Raw genomic sequence first — 15,477 nt, 5'->3', positions numbered from 1 at the left:
TCGAAGGCCTGGCGAAGCGTATATCTGGTACTTTAAATAAGCGGCAGATGTGGACCTTTTAAGGTTAGATCAGGCTGCGATTCAACCGTCATCATCAGGGAAAAGCGCCTCTTCCTTTACCTGTTGCTATTAATACTCCAGTATAGGGGATGGATCGTCGCCCCAACTCCATCCCACCATGCCAGCTTCCTCGGCGGGGAATTGAGCAACAAACGACTGATACTCTTGTAGAAGACACAAATGTGAGCCAAAAGATGCGCGAAACTCGGCTCTTTATGCCCCTCTCGTATCCGTGGTTGAGAATGATAGACGAGGCTCTCCACAGAGTCTCTTGGCAACTGGTCCATCGTTGACCCACCGCTCCGCCCGCTCTTGACAACAACAGCCTTGTGCAGAAAGAATGGAGCGAGGCTAACTCCTGAATCTCTTGCAAGGCCAATTCTTCATTTTGTCACCTCCTTCCTCTTCCTCCAGCTGACGGCTATGCTCTGTCTCCCCGAATGAGAGGGTTCCTGCTTCATTCCCTATATTCTGAACCCCTCTGTTTTGCGCCTGCACTACGTCAGCTGTTGCAAAATGGCATACAATAAAGCTTACAATCCAGATGCGCTCCCAGCGTGAGTGGAATTCAACCGCGTGCTATGTATCAACAAAGAAGCCGTAGCTAATTTTCGATGGTCATGAACCAGGCACGCAGAGCCCGAACAGGTACCCCAGTCCTGCTGGGCATCCCACCTATCCAGTCTTCTCCATAGCTGATGATTTGGCATTCTGTTATTCAGGTAGCTCAGATGATCGGTGCCATGCAGATCAAGACTTCAAACCAGTCGCAGTCCCAGAATCAACAAAAGCAACAGCTCCCCTCGCCTGGTGGCATCCCGCCTCGCTCCTCCCCGTCTCCGAACGTCCACGCCCAACGCCATCCTGCAGGGCCCCCGCGGGCAGCGTTAGACCGGCCACTGCCAAATGTGCCTCCAAATCAACAACAGCGCCCAGGTGGTCTCCTCCATCCGTCTCCGCCCCCCCAAAATTACGGTTTCGGACCTCCACCGTCACAACCGGTGCGCAACCGCCCCCCACCGTCGTCACGTCCTCCACAAACCCCGCAACCTCCTCCTATGCCTGCCAACGACGATCCACAACAGCTGTTCCCATTGTTCCGAGCAGCCAACTCGTCAAATTCTGGGGCGCTCACCGAGCAGGAGCTGGGCTCTGCTCTGGTAAACGGCGACTATACCTCGTTCCACCCCAAGACGGTGAAGATGATGATTAGCATGTTCGACCGAAACAGGAGCGGGTCAATCTCGTTCGACGAGTTTGTGTCCCTCTGGCGATACCTGGCAGCGTGGCGGGAGTTGTTCGATCGGTTCGATGAGGACCGCAGTGGACGGATTAGTCTGCGGGAGTTCGAGAACGCATTGATTGCGTTCGGATACCGTCTTAGCCAGCCATTCGTGACGGTTCTCTTTACCTCATTCGAGAGTAAAGGTCGAGCGGTCAGCGGGACAGGGCCTCCGCCAAGGGGAATGAGTTTCGATTTGTTTGTTCAGGCATGCATTAGCCTCAGACGCATGACGGACGTTTTCAAGCGGTATGACGATGACCGTGATGGATATATCACATTGAGTTTTGAAGAGTTCCTAACAGGTATGTCATTCCCCTGTCCACGCGCGTTGGTGGACTGCCTTAGTTCTAATGTTTTCTCCCAGAGATTCTTCAGTTACAGGATTAAGTAAGGGCGGGTTGGGTTCTGGGGTTGCTATCCTCGCGTACATTTCACCTTTCTCTGTTAATACAATGAGATCGGTAGCTTAATAGGTAGTGATTATTCCCTGAACTCCTCGGAGGATCTCGTCCTCGTCAGCAGGGACTCAAATTTAAAATTGTCAGAGACACAACACCCCTTCCCAAACGGGTAAAGTTCGACGCATCTGATATGTTGGGACCTGGATTTCTTGTCTTTTTTGAGGTGCCTCGTGAATTATCGGCGGTTTTCGCTGCGAGGGCCATCCTCTGACACCCGTCAAAGCGTCATCCCGGGACGAGTCCGGAACGCCCAAGATGTGGAAGCTTGTGCTCATTTGCACATGGCGCTGAAAATGAGTCAACACCCCATGCAGATCAATTATCTGTTCGGAATCTGAGATTCCGAATCTCGTATCTCGCCATCGGATGGCACGGCCGCTCGTCGCTTCGAGTTTTAGTGCGAACAGTCGGAGGTCCCCGCCAGTTGACCTCGTTCGAGAAATTCTACAAGTCAGAATGTCTGTCTCGGCTGCACTTTCAGCGCATACTTAAATACTGGCCGGCGCTCGATTCGTGACCGAAACCCTACAGATGCTGAATCTAGCAACACTGGTTATGAAGTTTTCCGTTCATTCGCATGCGCCATTGATCTAGACCCCCTGTCGGCTGTACCCGTTCGCGGAGGCAAGCAACTTTTTTTCCCTGCCCGAGAGCTTTTTCGCCTCTCAACTTCGTCACTCCCTCAACCTGCGGACAATCGAACGCTTCTGAGGGAAATGGCGGTGCATGACACATCTACCGCAAAGGATATGAGACAGCCCCAAGATGCTGTCGACAGCACGACCGTTTCTGAGAAATTCTCCGCCCCGCCGACGGAGGCTTTGTCTGGAGCGCTTCCCGATGAATCATCCGGCACTATAAGGCCTCGTTCCTCGTCTGGGAATCAATTACCAACAGACACAGATAAAGATGCTGCAGAAGATACGTCGCAAGGCGAGAACCCTCTGGATAGGGTTCCGTCCCAGGCACAGAAATTAGGGAAGAAGAAGATTGTAGTGGTCATGGGGGCGCTTTGTGTATGCTTCTCTTCATACTTGCGCTGGGATATAGCTTTGACGTGCTAATTGTTGTTTGGCTGTGTAGCTTGTCCTGTTCCTTGCTGCGCTGGATATGGTATGGATGAACACTCTGCTCGTGCTTTCTAGGTTGCTACTTTACTGACGATAGTATCCTCGGTAGACAATCATCTCTACATCCTTGCCGACGATGGCTGCCGATTTTCATGCCTCCGAAAGTGGATATTCCTGGATGGCCTCGTCGTTTTCTCTCACGAATGCAGCCTTTGTTCCGCTCTGGGGCAAAGTAAGTGATATCTGGGGCCGGAAACCTATTCTTCTCCTCGGCAACTTTGCATTTCTCATTGGGAGTTTGATCTGTGCGCTTGCTAAGGATCTGCCCATGGTTTTGGCCGGTAGAGCGGTGCAGGGTGCCGGGGCTGGAGGGATTATTACTTTGGCGAATATCTGTGTGTCGGATCTATTTAGCGTTCGGTTGGTACCTCCTTGCATCTTTGATGGTGGCCGGACTGACAATTTGTGCAGGGAACGCCCGATCTACTACGGTCTATTTGGATCAACATGGGCTATTGCAGGAGCCCTGGGCCCTCTTGTCGGAGGAGCTTTTACAACCAGTGTAACATGGCGATGGTGTTTCTGGATCAACTGTACGTCTTACTATCCTGCGGGCTAGAAGTAGGGACTGACCTTGACAGTACCGATTGGGGGTTGCTCCTTTGCCATCCTGTTCTTTTTCCTCAAAATTGAATCCCCCAAGACCCCATTTGTGGCCGGTCTCAAGGCCATCGACTGGTCCGGCACCGTCCTTATCGTCGGCGGGACACTCATGTTCCTCTTTGGTCTTCAATTCGGCGGTGTCGACTACCCTTGGGATTCTGCGACGGTACTCTGCCTCATAATCTTCGGCCTGGCGACGTACGTCCTCGCCATGTTGAACGAGTGGAAGGTAGCGCGATATCCTGTCATCCCTATCCGACTGTTCAGCAACTGGCACAACGTGCTAGTCCTCATCATTTGCTTTATCCATAGCCTCGTCTTTATGGGCGGTGCATACTACCTCCCCTTTTATTTCCAAAGCGTCCTCCTCGTCTCCCCTATTCTCAGTGGCGTCTACGTCCTCCCGCAAGTCCTCAGCCTCTCCGTGGTCTCGGCCGTGACCGGAATCGTAATCAAGAAAACTGGCCGCTACCGCGAACTCATCATATTCTCCTTCATCTTGCTAACACTCGGATACGGCCTCCTCATCGACCTCAAACCTTACCCGTCTTGGCCCCGAATCATAATCTACCAACTCATTAGCGGCTTCGGCACAGGGCCCCTCTTCCAAACACCCCTCGTCGCCCTCCAAGCGAACCTTCACCCGTCAGACATGGCTACAGGAACCTCAACGTTTTCCTTCCTCCGCCAAGTCTCCGCCGCCATCTCCCTTGTCATCGGCACAGTCATCTACCAAAACATGCTCGTCAACAAAATATCCACTATCGAAGCCGCCGTTGGCCCCGAAACGGCTACTGTACTCAGCAACTCTTTCGCCGGCAATAACCAAGATCTCATCCATTCTCTGCCTAAATCGCAGCAAAACACTATCCTTGGCGCTTTTAACTTTTCTCTCTCACGCACTTGGATTTTCTATGCGGCGATGGCCGGCTTAGGGTTGATTGTTAGTGTCTTTGTGACACCTGTCGAGTTGAGTAAGACGCATACTATTGCAAAGACGGGATTGGAGGAACAGGAACGCGCGAGGAAGGAGATTCTGGCTGCGCAGGCTAGAGCTAGAGGTGTCCCATCTGAGGACAAGGAGAGTGTTTGATATACTAAGTAGTACTCTCCACGTAGATACGCACTTTCTTGTAAATAAAAATTTCCCACCATAGACTCTCTGAGCTTTGTCTCCAAATTTTCACTTATCGTAGCACCTCTTGGAAAGCTTTGACCTAACAAACTATAGCTATTGAACAAACAATAACGCCGGGGCCATAGAGCTCTCCAGGGTTAATTGTGACGCCGGAAACTGGACAAGGTTATATTGTGCTGCCCCCCATTCATTCCTTATATGCATGATAGTCATGTGGTGATGTGGTGATGTTGCTGTATCGTTCAGCTGAGGACTTCCTGTTCTATTCATGGACTTGGACAGCCCCACGGTTCGCTGCTGGCAGTTAACACCAGTTCCGACCGGACATACCGCCCAATCCGCTCTTCTGAGCCATCTGATCTTCGAGAACTCTTTCCATGGTTCGGTGAGAATCCAGCGATAAGCTGGTTATGTCAGCCCACCATAACAACGGGGCTTTACAAGGTTGTTCTCAACCAGAATGAGCCCTTCACTAGAAGAATTGACCTTTTTCAGTGGAGCGGCAAATTCCAATAATAGTGTTTGTCTCCCTCACCTCAGCCATTCGGTCTCTTCCAGCATCACCTTGTCAGTATCCCAGCGTTTCAACTAATCAAAAGTGTCACTTCTTCCGTTTTACAGTCATGAGTGACCAGAGCTCTTCGCGAGCTCTTCCGAGCAACACTTCTCTGCCCCCCCTCCATCGATACGGAAGATCTTTGACAACATACGCACGTCAATTCTCTCACAAACTGAAAGTGCGGATCTTCTAGTTACGCATATACCGGAAGATATTGGCGAACATATATAGGATGAGCTCTGCCAAGATGAAGGCATCGAGCGGCTTCTCCCTCGGTATGCGAATAAAGTGCCTCCAGGAACTAAGTAGCTCTAACATTGAGCTAGTCTGAGTTACGACTCCGTAACGAAACAATTTGCCGCCAGAGTGATGCCAACTCATATTCTTGACATTGTTCAAGGTTGGATGTTCGACGAGTTCGGTGAAATGATCTGGGGAAACTACTTGACGAGCGATGAGCGACAGCATCTCGAGCCTCGCGTCGGTACAAGTAAGTAAAGAATACTCGTGTGAAAACATGATTCTTATAGATACTAACTGTAACAGGTTTTCAGGGCTTTACAGCTCCATATACCCAGTCACGAAAAGAGCCAGACTGGGCTCTCGTTCCCAACACAGATAGCATGCCGTCCATCGTGATCGAAACCGGATGGACGAAGAGTTCAGCAAAACTTACAAGTGATATGCGCCTGTGGCCCCTGGGTGGGCGACCTAATGTGCAACTTGTCTTCCTTGTCAAGTGGGCGAAGCACACAAACTATACCGTGAGCGGGGAGCTACGTGTTTTCGAACCGACTACAGTTGAGAGTGTGGGCCAAAGATATCACGTTGGGATTTTTCCCATTCCCCAGACAGGACCTTCCTATATTCCCGTTACCCGTGGGGAACTATTTGGAGTCAACGGGTTGTTACCTGGACGAAATGCGGGAGACGTATGGAACCTGCAACTGTCGGCACTGCGTCGGATCGGGGAACGGTGGATAAGGCACTCGGGCTTCGTGCCAACATCGAAGCGGACGGCTTTGATGAATATTCCTGTCGTGAAGCATGGACTAGAATGCCAGGCTGCGACTCGCCAGCAGGATATAGATTGTCAACCGGAATGAGGCCTTCAGTAGAAGGGTTGACCCTTTTTAGCGCAGCGGCAAAATCCAACATAGATAGAAATGTGGCCGTCTCAAGTGTTGTTTGCTATCATTTCCTGCATCAGTTTCGCCCATCCTCCTCGTGTTCTATCAACGTGGAACTAGCACGCAAAGTTCAATAGAATTTCCCAAAAAAGGTTATCAATAATTATCGAGCCCATTTGTGTTGATCAAACACCTACCCCCGGTCCGGACCTCGAAATTCTTGATAGGACACACTGCCAGACCCGAATGGGTGGAAAAAAAGGAGTTAAAACAGACAGGGAAGAGATAGAAGCCCCCAGAAAGGAGAAAAAAGAGAACCGGAATCGGAAAAACTATGAAAAGATTTTTGTTCATTTGCTCCATTCTTTAGTTTTTTTTTTTTTTATAATCTTCCGCGGCATTTCATTCTTTGACTCGGGAGGTAGAGACTGGGTAACGGGTCGGGTTGACATCGAGCAGAACAAGTAAGGACTCGCCAGAGACAAGGGGTATAGAGGTAAAACTATAATGAAGCAGAAGAGGAGAGAAAGCACAAGAGAAAATGACAAGAGAAAAAAACCCCCCAAAGGAATCGAGACGGTGTTAAAAAATGGGTTTGAATATCAACAGTTGAAGATCCATGATCCAGCCGAAACCATCAACAACCATCCAAAACGCCAAGAGAATGCAATGAGATGGAGTTGAAAGAGGAAGAGACTGTGCGGGAGGCACAAACTGGAAGTCACGAGGAGCAAGAGAAGGGATGCTATGTTTTAGCTTTCTTTGCAACGGCTTCCGCTGTGGGTCCACTGTCTGGGCTTTTGCGTTTCTTATCTTGATCGTCCTCGCGACCAAATCCAGGGCCGTTCTGTACTGCAGGTGTGGGAAAGGTGAGAGGGCTAGGGAGCATATTGCTGTCTGGCCCGGAGCGCCCAAAGCCCCACTCAGGGAAGAAACTGGATGGTGATGGAAGCAGTGCATCAGAGACAAATCTGCTTGGTAATGCGGACATCGGCGTCTCTATGTTACTGTTGTTATTGTACGCCGTAGTGTTCTGTGCCGCGGCGGCAGCTGTTCCCGGGGGTGGTGGTCTGGCGAACGGATTTGGCGGTCCCTGAGCACCTGCACTGAGTATCGGCCCCGCGGATGGAGAAGGTGGTGGTAACACCACGCCCGAGTGGCTGGCGTCCGGATTGGCCTTGACGGGAGTCACAGTTTTGTTATTGCCTCCGGAGGACGAAGAATCCGCTGTTGCACTGCCTTGATCCGAATTCTCGCTCGGTATCTGAACTCTCAAGAGCGGCCGTTTAGAGCCTAGCTGGGCGCTGTTAGTCCGTACGGGAGGTTTGATATCCGGAGGAGGTTTGGATAGAGGAACATCAGTGGAAGGTCGAGGCGGAGGAGAGATCTTCTTCAATGGCTTCTTCTCATCAATATCAGCTTGCCCTGGCTCCAACTTAGCACCGCTACTATCACCAAACCCGAAATGGCGGGCTAAGACAGATCCGTGATCATCAATGGGTGTGAATATACTACGCGATTTGGACAGGGGCTTAATATGCGGGGGAGAATGGGTCCCTTCTGTCTTTAGGGTCGAGGATATCTGGTCTGTTGACGTCTCTGGGAGGGATGTCGTCCGCTGTGGTTGCTGTTGTGGTTGGTCCGCCAAGTACGGCTGAACCACTTGCGGCACTGGCGGGTGAGGAGGCTGTGAAATTCCAATCGTCGTCGGGGGTTGTGCAATCGCATGCGGAGGATGCTGAGGGAGATGCTGTGGATGTGCGTGAGCATGTTGGGCAAGAGGCTGAGGTGCCATTGATTGAGGAGGCATGGAGTGCGACGGCATGGGCTGGTGCTGGGGTGCAGGTGGTTGATGAGGTCCCGGAGGATGATGGCCACCGAAATGCGCGAATTGAGGCGGCCTTGGAGGCTGATGGCCCATGTTGTGTGCATTCGGATTATAAACCGAGGGGTTTGGTATGTACGTGAAGTTCGGGGGCGGCGGAGGCGGAGGGGTTCCGTGGTGGGGTGGACCTCCAAGGTTTGAACTAACACGGCGGAGGTGATTCCTCGACGACGGCCTTGAGGTTCCTTGTGGTTGTGGTGTTCCGTGACGCGGATCGAAAGGTATACCGTTGTGGATTGGAGGGGAGGCGGACGGTGCATGATTGACATGCTGGAAGTTGGGATGAGGGACATGGGGCATCATCTGTGGAGGATTCTGAGATACAGCATTAATCTCTTCAGGCGCAGGTGTCGCATCGTCTTCGTCTTCGTCATCATCATCACGTTTTCCATTGAAGTCTTCTGGACCTTTGTGCTCATGTGGAGGACCGAACTACTCAGTAGCCAAGTCAGATCTCAAACGGGATTGGACACAGGGGGTTGGTAGGGAGCAACAAACATATTGGTATCGTGTAAGAGTTTCTCGCATATCACAGGAGGAGAATTCGTATAGCTTTTTGTTGTGGCCAAAGATGATGACGGCAACATCGACCGAGCATAGTACAGCTAGCTCATGTGCCTTCTTGAAGAGACCACCCTTCCGTTTCAAGAAGGTCCTAGACACCTTGTTATCAGCCCTGCAAACCAGTTGTGGCAACTCTACAGATTGATGGGCGCTGTGACCTACACCGAGCGATTGCGATCATCTTTAATCGCCTTGATCTCAATCTTTCTTCGACCCATGAGGGAAAGTGTGGGCGAAAGAAGCACGCGATGAGGCTATTGAGGTTCCGGGTTGGAACAAAGAAAACGAGGGGAGCGATGTCGAGTCGTCCTTCGAAGTCAACAGCGGTGCGTATCGAAGCGACTAACCAAAAGCGAAGATTTTGCCTCAGTAAGATGGGATACAAAACGCGATAAACGAGGAAAGTTCTGTGCGCTTGTCAGCTTCAACGATTTTAGCTTTTCCCGACAGGACTTGTTGCGATGATCCCGCGTGCTCCGACAGCTCAGGCGTAAGGAAGGACAAAGGGAATGAGAGAGAGGGGGATTCGAGGTCAGGCGAGAAGATACAATAATGGGGAAGGAAACATTGAATAAGCGCTATTTGAGAGGGTGATTGTGGAGGTGATATTGTGTCATGACAGCTTGTGAGAGTCGGGGGAGGGGAAGCCTGCACAAAGGGGGCCTGAAATCGAGGCAAACAGAGGTAAGGAACGGAGCCTGGGGTTACCAACCTTTCAGAAAAGAAAGAACAGAGAGTTGAATGATCGACAAGGAATAATTCTTGGATGGAACAGATGGGGATAGGTCCTGGAAGGGATAGGAAGAACGGATGATTCTTGGTCGAGACGCGGGTGGATGAGATGCAGAAGATTCTAAAGATAGCCCTGGGGTCCTTTGGCTCTGTTGGCCTGACCGCGGCAGCGCATAACCGCCCGCTTAACACCCCGTTAGCCGCCGGGCTATTTATACCAATCAACCCACGAACCTCCAGTATAAAGCGATGACCTCTGATCTTGTCGCAGATTTTCGACTTTGCGCAGTCTCTCCCGTTGATTTACGATCTGAGCTTCAATTAAATCGATGCGCCTTTGACCCTATCGTCGTCATAGCACGTCTTAGCCAACGAGATGTGCGTTGACTAATAGAGCTTCGACTTCTGGTGGCCTTTTTTGCTTTGCGTTTCCCGCTCCGCGCCAAGAGCCTGCTCTCGCGAACTGGAGTTAATGAGTGTCACCCCTGGAGAGTCGACCAGCGCTGCGTTTTGGGCTGCGTTGTACGCCAGAGGAATGCTCGGCACATTTGGTCTTATCATAAGCCAGAACTAATATGGGATGCTGATTGTCTCAACCCTGGCTTTGCAGAAACAGGTTGGGCCAGTACTTCCTTTCTTCTGCGACATAAGCGGTGGATGAGGGCCACATGGGGTGGCAAGGCATCCACAAAGGGAAGCCTGAGGCCTGGGGCGGTAGACGAGGGCCGTCCGGGCGCCAAGAGCCGCCTTCCTTATTTGCTTTAGCGCCCACAGAGAACCAACGTAACCGCGTTCTGATTGGATGGAGCCCTTGACCAGTCACCTGAACTTCGATTTGATCAGCGACGGATTCCAGCCGGGAAAGGCCGAACAAATTCGAAAGGTTCGGTTTCGAGATGCAAAAAGTACATTGTGAATTCTCATGGGTCTGGAGATCAGAAGCTCTCCCGGCCTGCCGTTAAAAAGTGCGACGGCTAATTTGCTGAAGAAGATGGATCCTGGATGACAGCGCAGCAGCCGGCAGATGAAAACATGGTTGGCTTTCTTGGTTCATTTAAGCGTGGTCTGCGGCAGCAAATGAGAACCAAGCTTCAACTTCAGACTCCCCGCGTAATACCAGAACCACGACGTTGCTTGACGCCCTCTCCAGGCGAGCTGGAGTCTCGCAAGAATGTTGGTCAGCTGGAGCATCGATGGGTGACGAACAGAGGAACCTGCTGGTTTATCTGGAGGAATTGGGGGTGAATCTCCCTGGAGCCTGGCCGAGGGGCAGGAGCCATGGCTGAGCAGACTGTATTTTGCGACATATTGAATTTCACCCCTGAAACGAACAACACCAGTAGATCCTCATCATCACCACCACCTGCTCATCTTCTTTCTCGATTCCTCTCCTTCAGCCCACTTCCTCTCCTTTTCCTCTTCCTCTTCCCTTTCCTGAACCTTCGTCTTCTTGCCCTTCTTCTCCGGCTCCCTGCCCTCCCCACGTACCACGGTCTAGCCGTGGCTCCGCTCGTTCCCCGTCTTGCTGCACGCTGGACGTGTTGTGCTGCAGGCGATCCTGAGGCACAACCAGATGGCCTTTGCTTTTTTCCCTTCGTTTTCCCATCTTTTATTTCACTTGATTCTTTCCTCCCGACCCCAATTAAACTGAATTGCCTCAATCTGCGCGACCTGTTCCTCTCCTTTGTGCTCCTGTACCGCTCGATTTGTGTGGAATCCCTCCGCTACTCTGGCCCCCTACCTGCCAACACCTCCCGACCTATTACGACGGAGTGGCCCGCCCGGTCTTCTCGCGCAAGCGTCTTCGGTCCGAAAAATAAATAATTTGGCCGTTGGGCATCATCGACGACCATTCCGCTGTCTTGCTGCTGGCCGCATCTCTTGGCGGAAGAAAAAGCAGAGAGCCCAGAAGACAAAATGTCTTTCTTCAGTCGTGTTTTCCGGAGCAAGGATTCCAATGCTGCCAAAAAGAGCTCAAAATCCCCTGCAGCAGCGGAGACCGGGCCTGCGAAGCCAGCATGGACCGACGCCTGGCAGCGAACGGAAGTCTCTCCGGAAGAAGTCCAACTGCTCCTGAGGGCATGTACTCAGGAACTAAAAGCACGAGGTATGCCAATTCTCTCCCCATGCCATTGAACGTGATCCAACTTCCTTGCTTCTTGTGTGCTGATCACTTCCCTGTTCTTGCCTGACAGCACTCCAAACGCCCTTCATGCTCCTACCATTCCGCCCAATTTCCGATACCTCAATCACCTCGCGTACCTTTATACGTAATTATTTCAGCCAATCACTGAAACGGGGCTCCCCTTTTGCTGGAGATGAATTGGCACAAGAACTGCGACTTACGGACCCGATGGTGAGATCCAAATCCTATCTATCCCAATCCTCCTTTGGTGCCATTCTTTTCAATCGACTTGCTCATCGCGCCCCAAATAGGTTCTATGCAGCGTGATGAAATGGTGCTGGAGCAGACTTCCTGGAGGAGTCGTCACCTGGGAAGCATATGAGTTGTTCAAAGTTGGCGAGCAAGGTACGCCCCAGACATGTTGAATACCCGTCAGAAGTGCACCACTAAGACTAATATCATGGTAGACTCTCAATTCGCCCGCGATGCCTTTTCAACCTTCATCCCTATTAGTGTAGACTCCGATGCTCGTACCAAGATCATCTTCGATTTCTTCGATCTTCTAACAGCCATCGCAGCACATGGGAAGTCTAACGGTTTGGGAGGCCGAAAGCTCTCCAGATACGCTGGGTGGTGGGCCTTTGAACATACCGACACCGGGAACGGTTTCGAAGCTGCTTATAAAAACTGGGCAAGGTAATATGGGCTCGCGCCCCTTGGTCCTAAATAACGATTTACTAACCGTCCCAAGTGCCGCCGATGCAACGAGCCATCTTTTCTTCGCCTATTTGCGTTCGCTTTCGCCCGATACTCCTCGTGGCATGAGCGGAATTTCAACTCTACCCATCGCCTTGCAGACTCTAGTTCAAGCTACAGAATATCCCCCCGAGACGCCGACGCTTCTTCAGGTGTCTACCACCAAAGTCATCATGATTGTCGACACGGTGTCTCCCACTCCCTTTGCGCTGTTGCGCCGTGCAAAGAATTTCGAATATAGAGACAGCGATCAGCATCTACAGGAGTTTTCCCGTTATGCAGACCCCCTAAAAGCCCTTACCGACGAATGCCTACGAGTCCTAAGATGTATCTCGTCTACCAACCAGTCTACTGCCCTTAACGAACCAGCCGCTTCCAACCGCGATGCGTCTTGGTCTAGATTCGAAGATTTCGGATTTGGAGGCGCGCTTGAGACTCCTCTCGAAGAGAATGCTAGTGCCTTAAGTTCTGCACCGAAGGAGTTTGGAGGTAGTTTGAGGTCTGTACCCCATTCTGGCGGTGGTGATCTCGGTCGTCCGACAACACCGTCCTGGGCTGACTTCATGTCGTCCGGTTTTGGCGACGATAGCGCGTCGTTCAAGGCCCCAGTTGCTCCTTTGCTTCTCCCACCCGACAAGGTTCTGCCCCCGATCGCCGCCGTACGAGGTCAGAGTTCACAATCCCACAAACGGGGTCTGAATGATGAGCCATCTATGGATCCTGGTGAGTTGGCGAGTATCACCACCCTCGACCTAGATGATTCTTTCTGGTGGGTTTGGATCAGCAGTTTGGCAGGGGAAGAACCTGCCGCTCGTAAAGCGGTCTTTGGACGATGTGCATTACTCGAAACAGTCATCAAGAACGCAAAATGGTTAGTCCTTGAGGAGCAGGTTAAGGGCGCCGCACCGGAGCCGGAACCGGGTGCGTACATCGTCGAAAAGAAGAGGTTCTTTGGATTCTCGACCCGGCGAAATAAGCTCGGGCGCCGCAAGTCCTCAGCGAAGAAAATCAACTCTGTAGAGGACTCGTACAAGCGACCCAACAACCAGGCACCGCATAGCAAAGCTAGTATCGCACCAGATCAGCATGCCCGTATCCAAGCCGCAGCCGCAGCCCTGCAAAAGAAGCATCGAGAAGAGCAGGAGTTCACCAATGGCTCCAAGTCTGCTACGACGGACGACGCATCCCACGCTGCGAAGACAAACTCCGTTATGACGCTGCAGCCGTCAATTATGAATGAAGCGTCTCAGGCTCTGAAATGGGCTAGCAACTACGATAAGAACGCTTACAGAGCGGCCTACCTCAGTGACAGCCGTGCCGGAACTGGCGCTCTGACTGATGACGGTAAAGAACAATCAACACCGTCGGTTACAACCAGCACTAAACAACAACCCTCTCTGTTACCAAAAAACACAGCTCCCGCTCCCGCTGCGACAACTCCAGCCACGGTTCAGAAACCCAGCGACGACACGAAATTTAGTACTGACGCCACGGCACAATCGACTACGGAATCTCCGCCCAAGGACTCCGTAGACTCGGATGTGCCTCACAAACTGAAGAAAAAACCGGCTAACACAGGGTTCAAGACCATGTTTGGGACCGGCAAGAAGAAGGAACCTGAAGCGAAGCCCGAAGTGAAGCCATCAGTGAAGCCAACCCCAGCTGAGGGGTCGGCCGTCGCCGCCGCCCGCGCTGCATTGGAGGGTAAAGCAAAGGCGTCACAGGAGCAACAGAACCGCAACGCACCCGCCACTCTGCGGAAGAAACCGGGTCCCGTGAAGACCGCAAACGCTGATACAGAGGTAGCGCCGGCACCGCCAGCGGTTACCGCACCAGAACCTCAGCCCAGCGAACCCCAAGCTCCAGCTCCAACCTCCCCTCCTGCATCACCTCCTGAAGCCATGAGTGATCAACCCCAGATCCGCCGTGAGGCTGAGTACGACGCGCTTTCTCGCGTGGGCACCAACGAGCAAGTAGCAGCGGACCGCGAGTTCTCGAGGTTTGACCAAGGCCCACTCTTAGATCAGCCGGCGTTCATCCCTCAAGATTCGCCCGTCCAGGAAACGTACCCCGAAAAGCCTAAGGCTGAACCAGTCGAACCCGTCTCTCCTCCCCGATCTCCCCAGGCCGCCAACAACTCTTCTCACGATCGCTGGGCCCAGATTCGAAAGAACGCAGCGGAAAGGATAGCGCAAGCCGAGGCACGGACGAGTACCGCTGATGAGGACGGCAACACCAGCGAGGAAGAGAGTAAGCTGCTTAGCCTCCCCGAATCTGTTTATGATAGTTCTGATATTCTTGTCTAGGCTTTGAGACCCGTGCTGCTCGTATCAAGGCTAGAGTGGCCGAACTGACCGGAAACATGCAAGCCAACAATCGGTCTTGAAAAAGATGCACTACCCCATTCCTTTTTTGACACTTATTTCCTTTATACTCCTGATAGTTTTGATACCTATACTCGCTGAGTTCCATATCTATTTCCACTTCTGAATATCTATATTCCCCCTCCTTGATGTTTGTTTCATCACAGTCCCGCTTGACCCTTCTTTCTTGAGATAAGATATCTCATGGCCCTGCCTCTCCTGTCCTCAAGTCTCAGGACAGACGTACACCTTGATGCCATGTTCTTTACGATTGCTCCCAGCGCCTTGTAATCCATCTCTTTCTCTCTAGCGGCCGTTGATCCCCCAGCTAGGAATAAGCGTCACGGCGCTGCACTTTACTTTCCTCCTCGAAACCCTCATATTCCCCGTATTGCCTTTGCCCAATATTACCTATATTCGATATATCTCAGCAGACTCTCGCTTTATCTCTGTGTATCTATCTACATACCTATATACCTATCTTCCAGCTCTGTCTTAGCTACCAAAGAGAAAGAAAATTGAATAAATGGACCCTCCTACACCACTCCGCATTGGTTCTCATCGACACCGCACCGACGAAGCTTTACCGTGAAGGGTATAAGTCCATCTGTCAACGGGTATGCCAGTGAGGACACTACCCACACTTCATTCAATTAAGACATTAGATCTAGCTAAATTGTGTAAGT

General features: G+C 51.7%; 6 protein-coding genes across 6 annotated transcripts; 5 read left to right on the top strand and 1 right to left on the bottom strand.

Annotated features, from left to right (window-relative positions):
- The first annotated feature begins 462 nt into the window (after nucleotides 1–462).
- BJX67DRAFT_156243 (uncharacterized protein) lies at nucleotides 463–2,039 on the top strand. Its single transcript, XM_071024856.1, has 4 exons — nucleotides 463–617; nucleotides 690–708; nucleotides 783–1,647; nucleotides 1,710–2,039. The coding sequence occupies exons 1-4, from the start codon at nucleotides 577–579 to the stop codon at nucleotides 1,730–1,732; spliced, it is 948 nt and encodes a 315-aa protein (XP_070884790.1). The 5' UTR covers nucleotides 463–576; the 3' UTR covers nucleotides 1,733–2,039.
- A 263-nt stretch (nucleotides 2,040–2,302) lies between these two features.
- Nucleotides 2,303–4,701, top strand: BJX67DRAFT_156252 (major facilitator superfamily domain-containing protein). Its single transcript, XM_071024857.1, has 5 exons — nucleotides 2,303–2,822; nucleotides 2,890–2,919; nucleotides 2,986–3,296; nucleotides 3,348–3,469; nucleotides 3,518–4,701. The coding sequence occupies exons 1-5, from the start codon at nucleotides 2,523–2,525 to the stop codon at nucleotides 4,630–4,632; spliced, it is 1,878 nt and encodes a 625-aa protein (XP_070884789.1). The 5' UTR covers nucleotides 2,303–2,522; the 3' UTR covers nucleotides 4,633–4,701.
- A 599-nt stretch (nucleotides 4,702–5,300) lies between these two features.
- BJX67DRAFT_382495 (uncharacterized protein) lies at nucleotides 5,301–6,342 on the top strand (the record flags this gene model as incomplete). The annotated part of the gene is made up of 4 exons (XM_071033251.1): nucleotides 5,301–5,414; nucleotides 5,468–5,511; nucleotides 5,563–5,726; nucleotides 5,783–6,342. The coding sequence occupies 4 exons, from the start codon at nucleotides 5,301–5,303 to the stop codon at nucleotides 6,340–6,342; spliced, it is 882 nt and encodes a 293-aa protein (XP_070884788.1).
- A 578-nt stretch (nucleotides 6,343–6,920) lies between these two features.
- rlmA (SRF-type transcription factor RlmA) lies at nucleotides 6,921–9,731 on the bottom strand. The gene is made up of 4 exons (XM_071024855.1): nucleotides 9,528–9,731; nucleotides 8,978–9,222; nucleotides 8,750–8,906; nucleotides 6,921–8,683 (listed from the first exon to the last, which is right to left on the bottom strand). Exons 2-4 carry the CDS (start codon nucleotides 9,031–9,033, stop codon nucleotides 7,112–7,114), a joined length of 1,785 nt encoding a protein of 594 aa, XP_070884787.1. The 5' UTR covers nucleotides 9,034–9,222; nucleotides 9,528–9,731; the 3' UTR covers nucleotides 6,921–7,111.
- Nucleotides 9,732–10,467: 736 nt separating this feature from the next.
- On the top strand, nucleotides 10,468–11,468 carry BJX67DRAFT_156145 (uncharacterized protein). Its single transcript, XM_071024854.1, has one exon. It carries the CDS (start codon nucleotides 10,826–10,828, stop codon nucleotides 11,369–11,371), a length of 546 nt encoding a protein of 181 aa, XP_070884786.1. The 5' UTR covers nucleotides 10,468–10,825; the 3' UTR covers nucleotides 11,372–11,468.
- BJX67DRAFT_156062 (DUF1708 domain-containing protein) lies at nucleotides 11,310–15,383 on the top strand. Its single transcript, XM_071024853.1, has 6 exons — nucleotides 11,310–11,654; nucleotides 11,743–11,903; nucleotides 11,984–12,077; nucleotides 12,140–12,368; nucleotides 12,424–14,678; nucleotides 14,735–15,383. The coding sequence occupies exons 1-6, from the start codon at nucleotides 11,465–11,467 to the stop codon at nucleotides 14,812–14,814; spliced, it is 3,009 nt and encodes a 1,002-aa protein (XP_070884785.1). The 5' UTR covers nucleotides 11,310–11,464; the 3' UTR covers nucleotides 14,815–15,383.
- The last annotated feature ends 94 nt before the right edge of the window (nucleotides 15,384–15,477 follow it).

This window comes from Aspergillus lucknowensis, assembly GCF_044049455.1.
Source record: "Aspergillus lucknowensis strain CBS 449.75 chromosome Unknown BJX67scaffold_29, whole genome shotgun sequence".
Classification (NCBI taxonomy): domain Eukaryota; kingdom Fungi; phylum Ascomycota; class Eurotiomycetes; order Eurotiales; family Aspergillaceae; genus Aspergillus; species Aspergillus lucknowensis.
Note: the sequence above shows the minus strand (reverse complement) of the source record. Positions and strands in the feature narration are given on the sequence as shown.

What these genes read in the sequence shown, in the direction of transcription:
- BJX67DRAFT_156252 (XM_071024857.1), top strand. Translation starts at nt 2,523, where the DNA reads ATGGCGGTGCATGACACATCTACCGCAAAGGATATGAGACAGCCCCAA. An exon ending in TGGTCATGGGGGCGCTTTGT is followed by an intron (nt 2,823 to 2,889) that starts GTATGCTTCTCT and finishes TTGGCTGTGTAG; the next exon opens with CTTGTCCTGTTCCTTGCTGC. An exon ending in TCCTTGCTGCGCTGGATATG is followed by an intron (nt 2,920 to 2,985) that starts GTATGGATGAAC and finishes TATCCTCGGTAG; the next exon opens with ACAATCATCTCTACATCCTT.
- BJX67DRAFT_156145 (XM_071024854.1), top strand. Translation starts at nt 10,826, where the DNA reads ATGGCTGAGCAGACTGTATTTTGCGACATATTGAATTTCACCCCTGAA.
- BJX67DRAFT_156062 (XM_071024853.1), top strand. Translation starts at nt 11,465, where the DNA reads ATGTCTTTCTTCAGTCGTGTTTTCCGGAGCAAGGATTCCAATGCTGCC. An exon ending in GTTCAAAGTTGGCGAGCAAG is followed by an intron (nt 12,078 to 12,139) that starts GTACGCCCCAGA and finishes ATATCATGGTAG; the next exon opens with ACTCTCAATTCGCCCGCGAT. An exon ending in GCTTATAAAAACTGGGCAAG is followed by an intron (nt 12,369 to 12,423) that starts GTAATATGGGCT and finishes AACCGTCCCAAG; the next exon opens with TGCCGCCGATGCAACGAGCC.
- rlmA (XM_071024855.1), bottom strand. Translation starts at nt 9,033, where the DNA reads ATGGGTCGAAGAAAGATTGAGATCAAGGCGATTAAAGATGATCGCAAT. An exon ending in GATGATCGCAATCGCTCGGT is followed by an intron (nt 8,907 to 8,977) that starts GTAGGTCACAGC and finishes CAAGGTGTCTAG; the next exon opens with GACCTTCTTGAAACGGAAGG. An exon ending in CTCTTACACGATACCAATAT is followed by an intron (nt 8,684 to 8,749) that starts GTTTGTTGCTCC and finishes GCTACTGAGTAG; the next exon opens with TTCGGTCCTCCACATGAGCA.
- BJX67DRAFT_156243 (XM_071024856.1), top strand. Translation starts at nt 577, where the DNA reads ATGGCATACAATAAAGCTTACAATCCAGATGCGCTCCCAGC. An exon ending in TTTTGAAGAGTTCCTAACAG is followed by an intron (nt 1,648 to 1,709) that starts GTATGTCATTCC and finishes GTTTTCTCCCAG; the next exon opens with AGATTCTTCAGTTACAGGAT.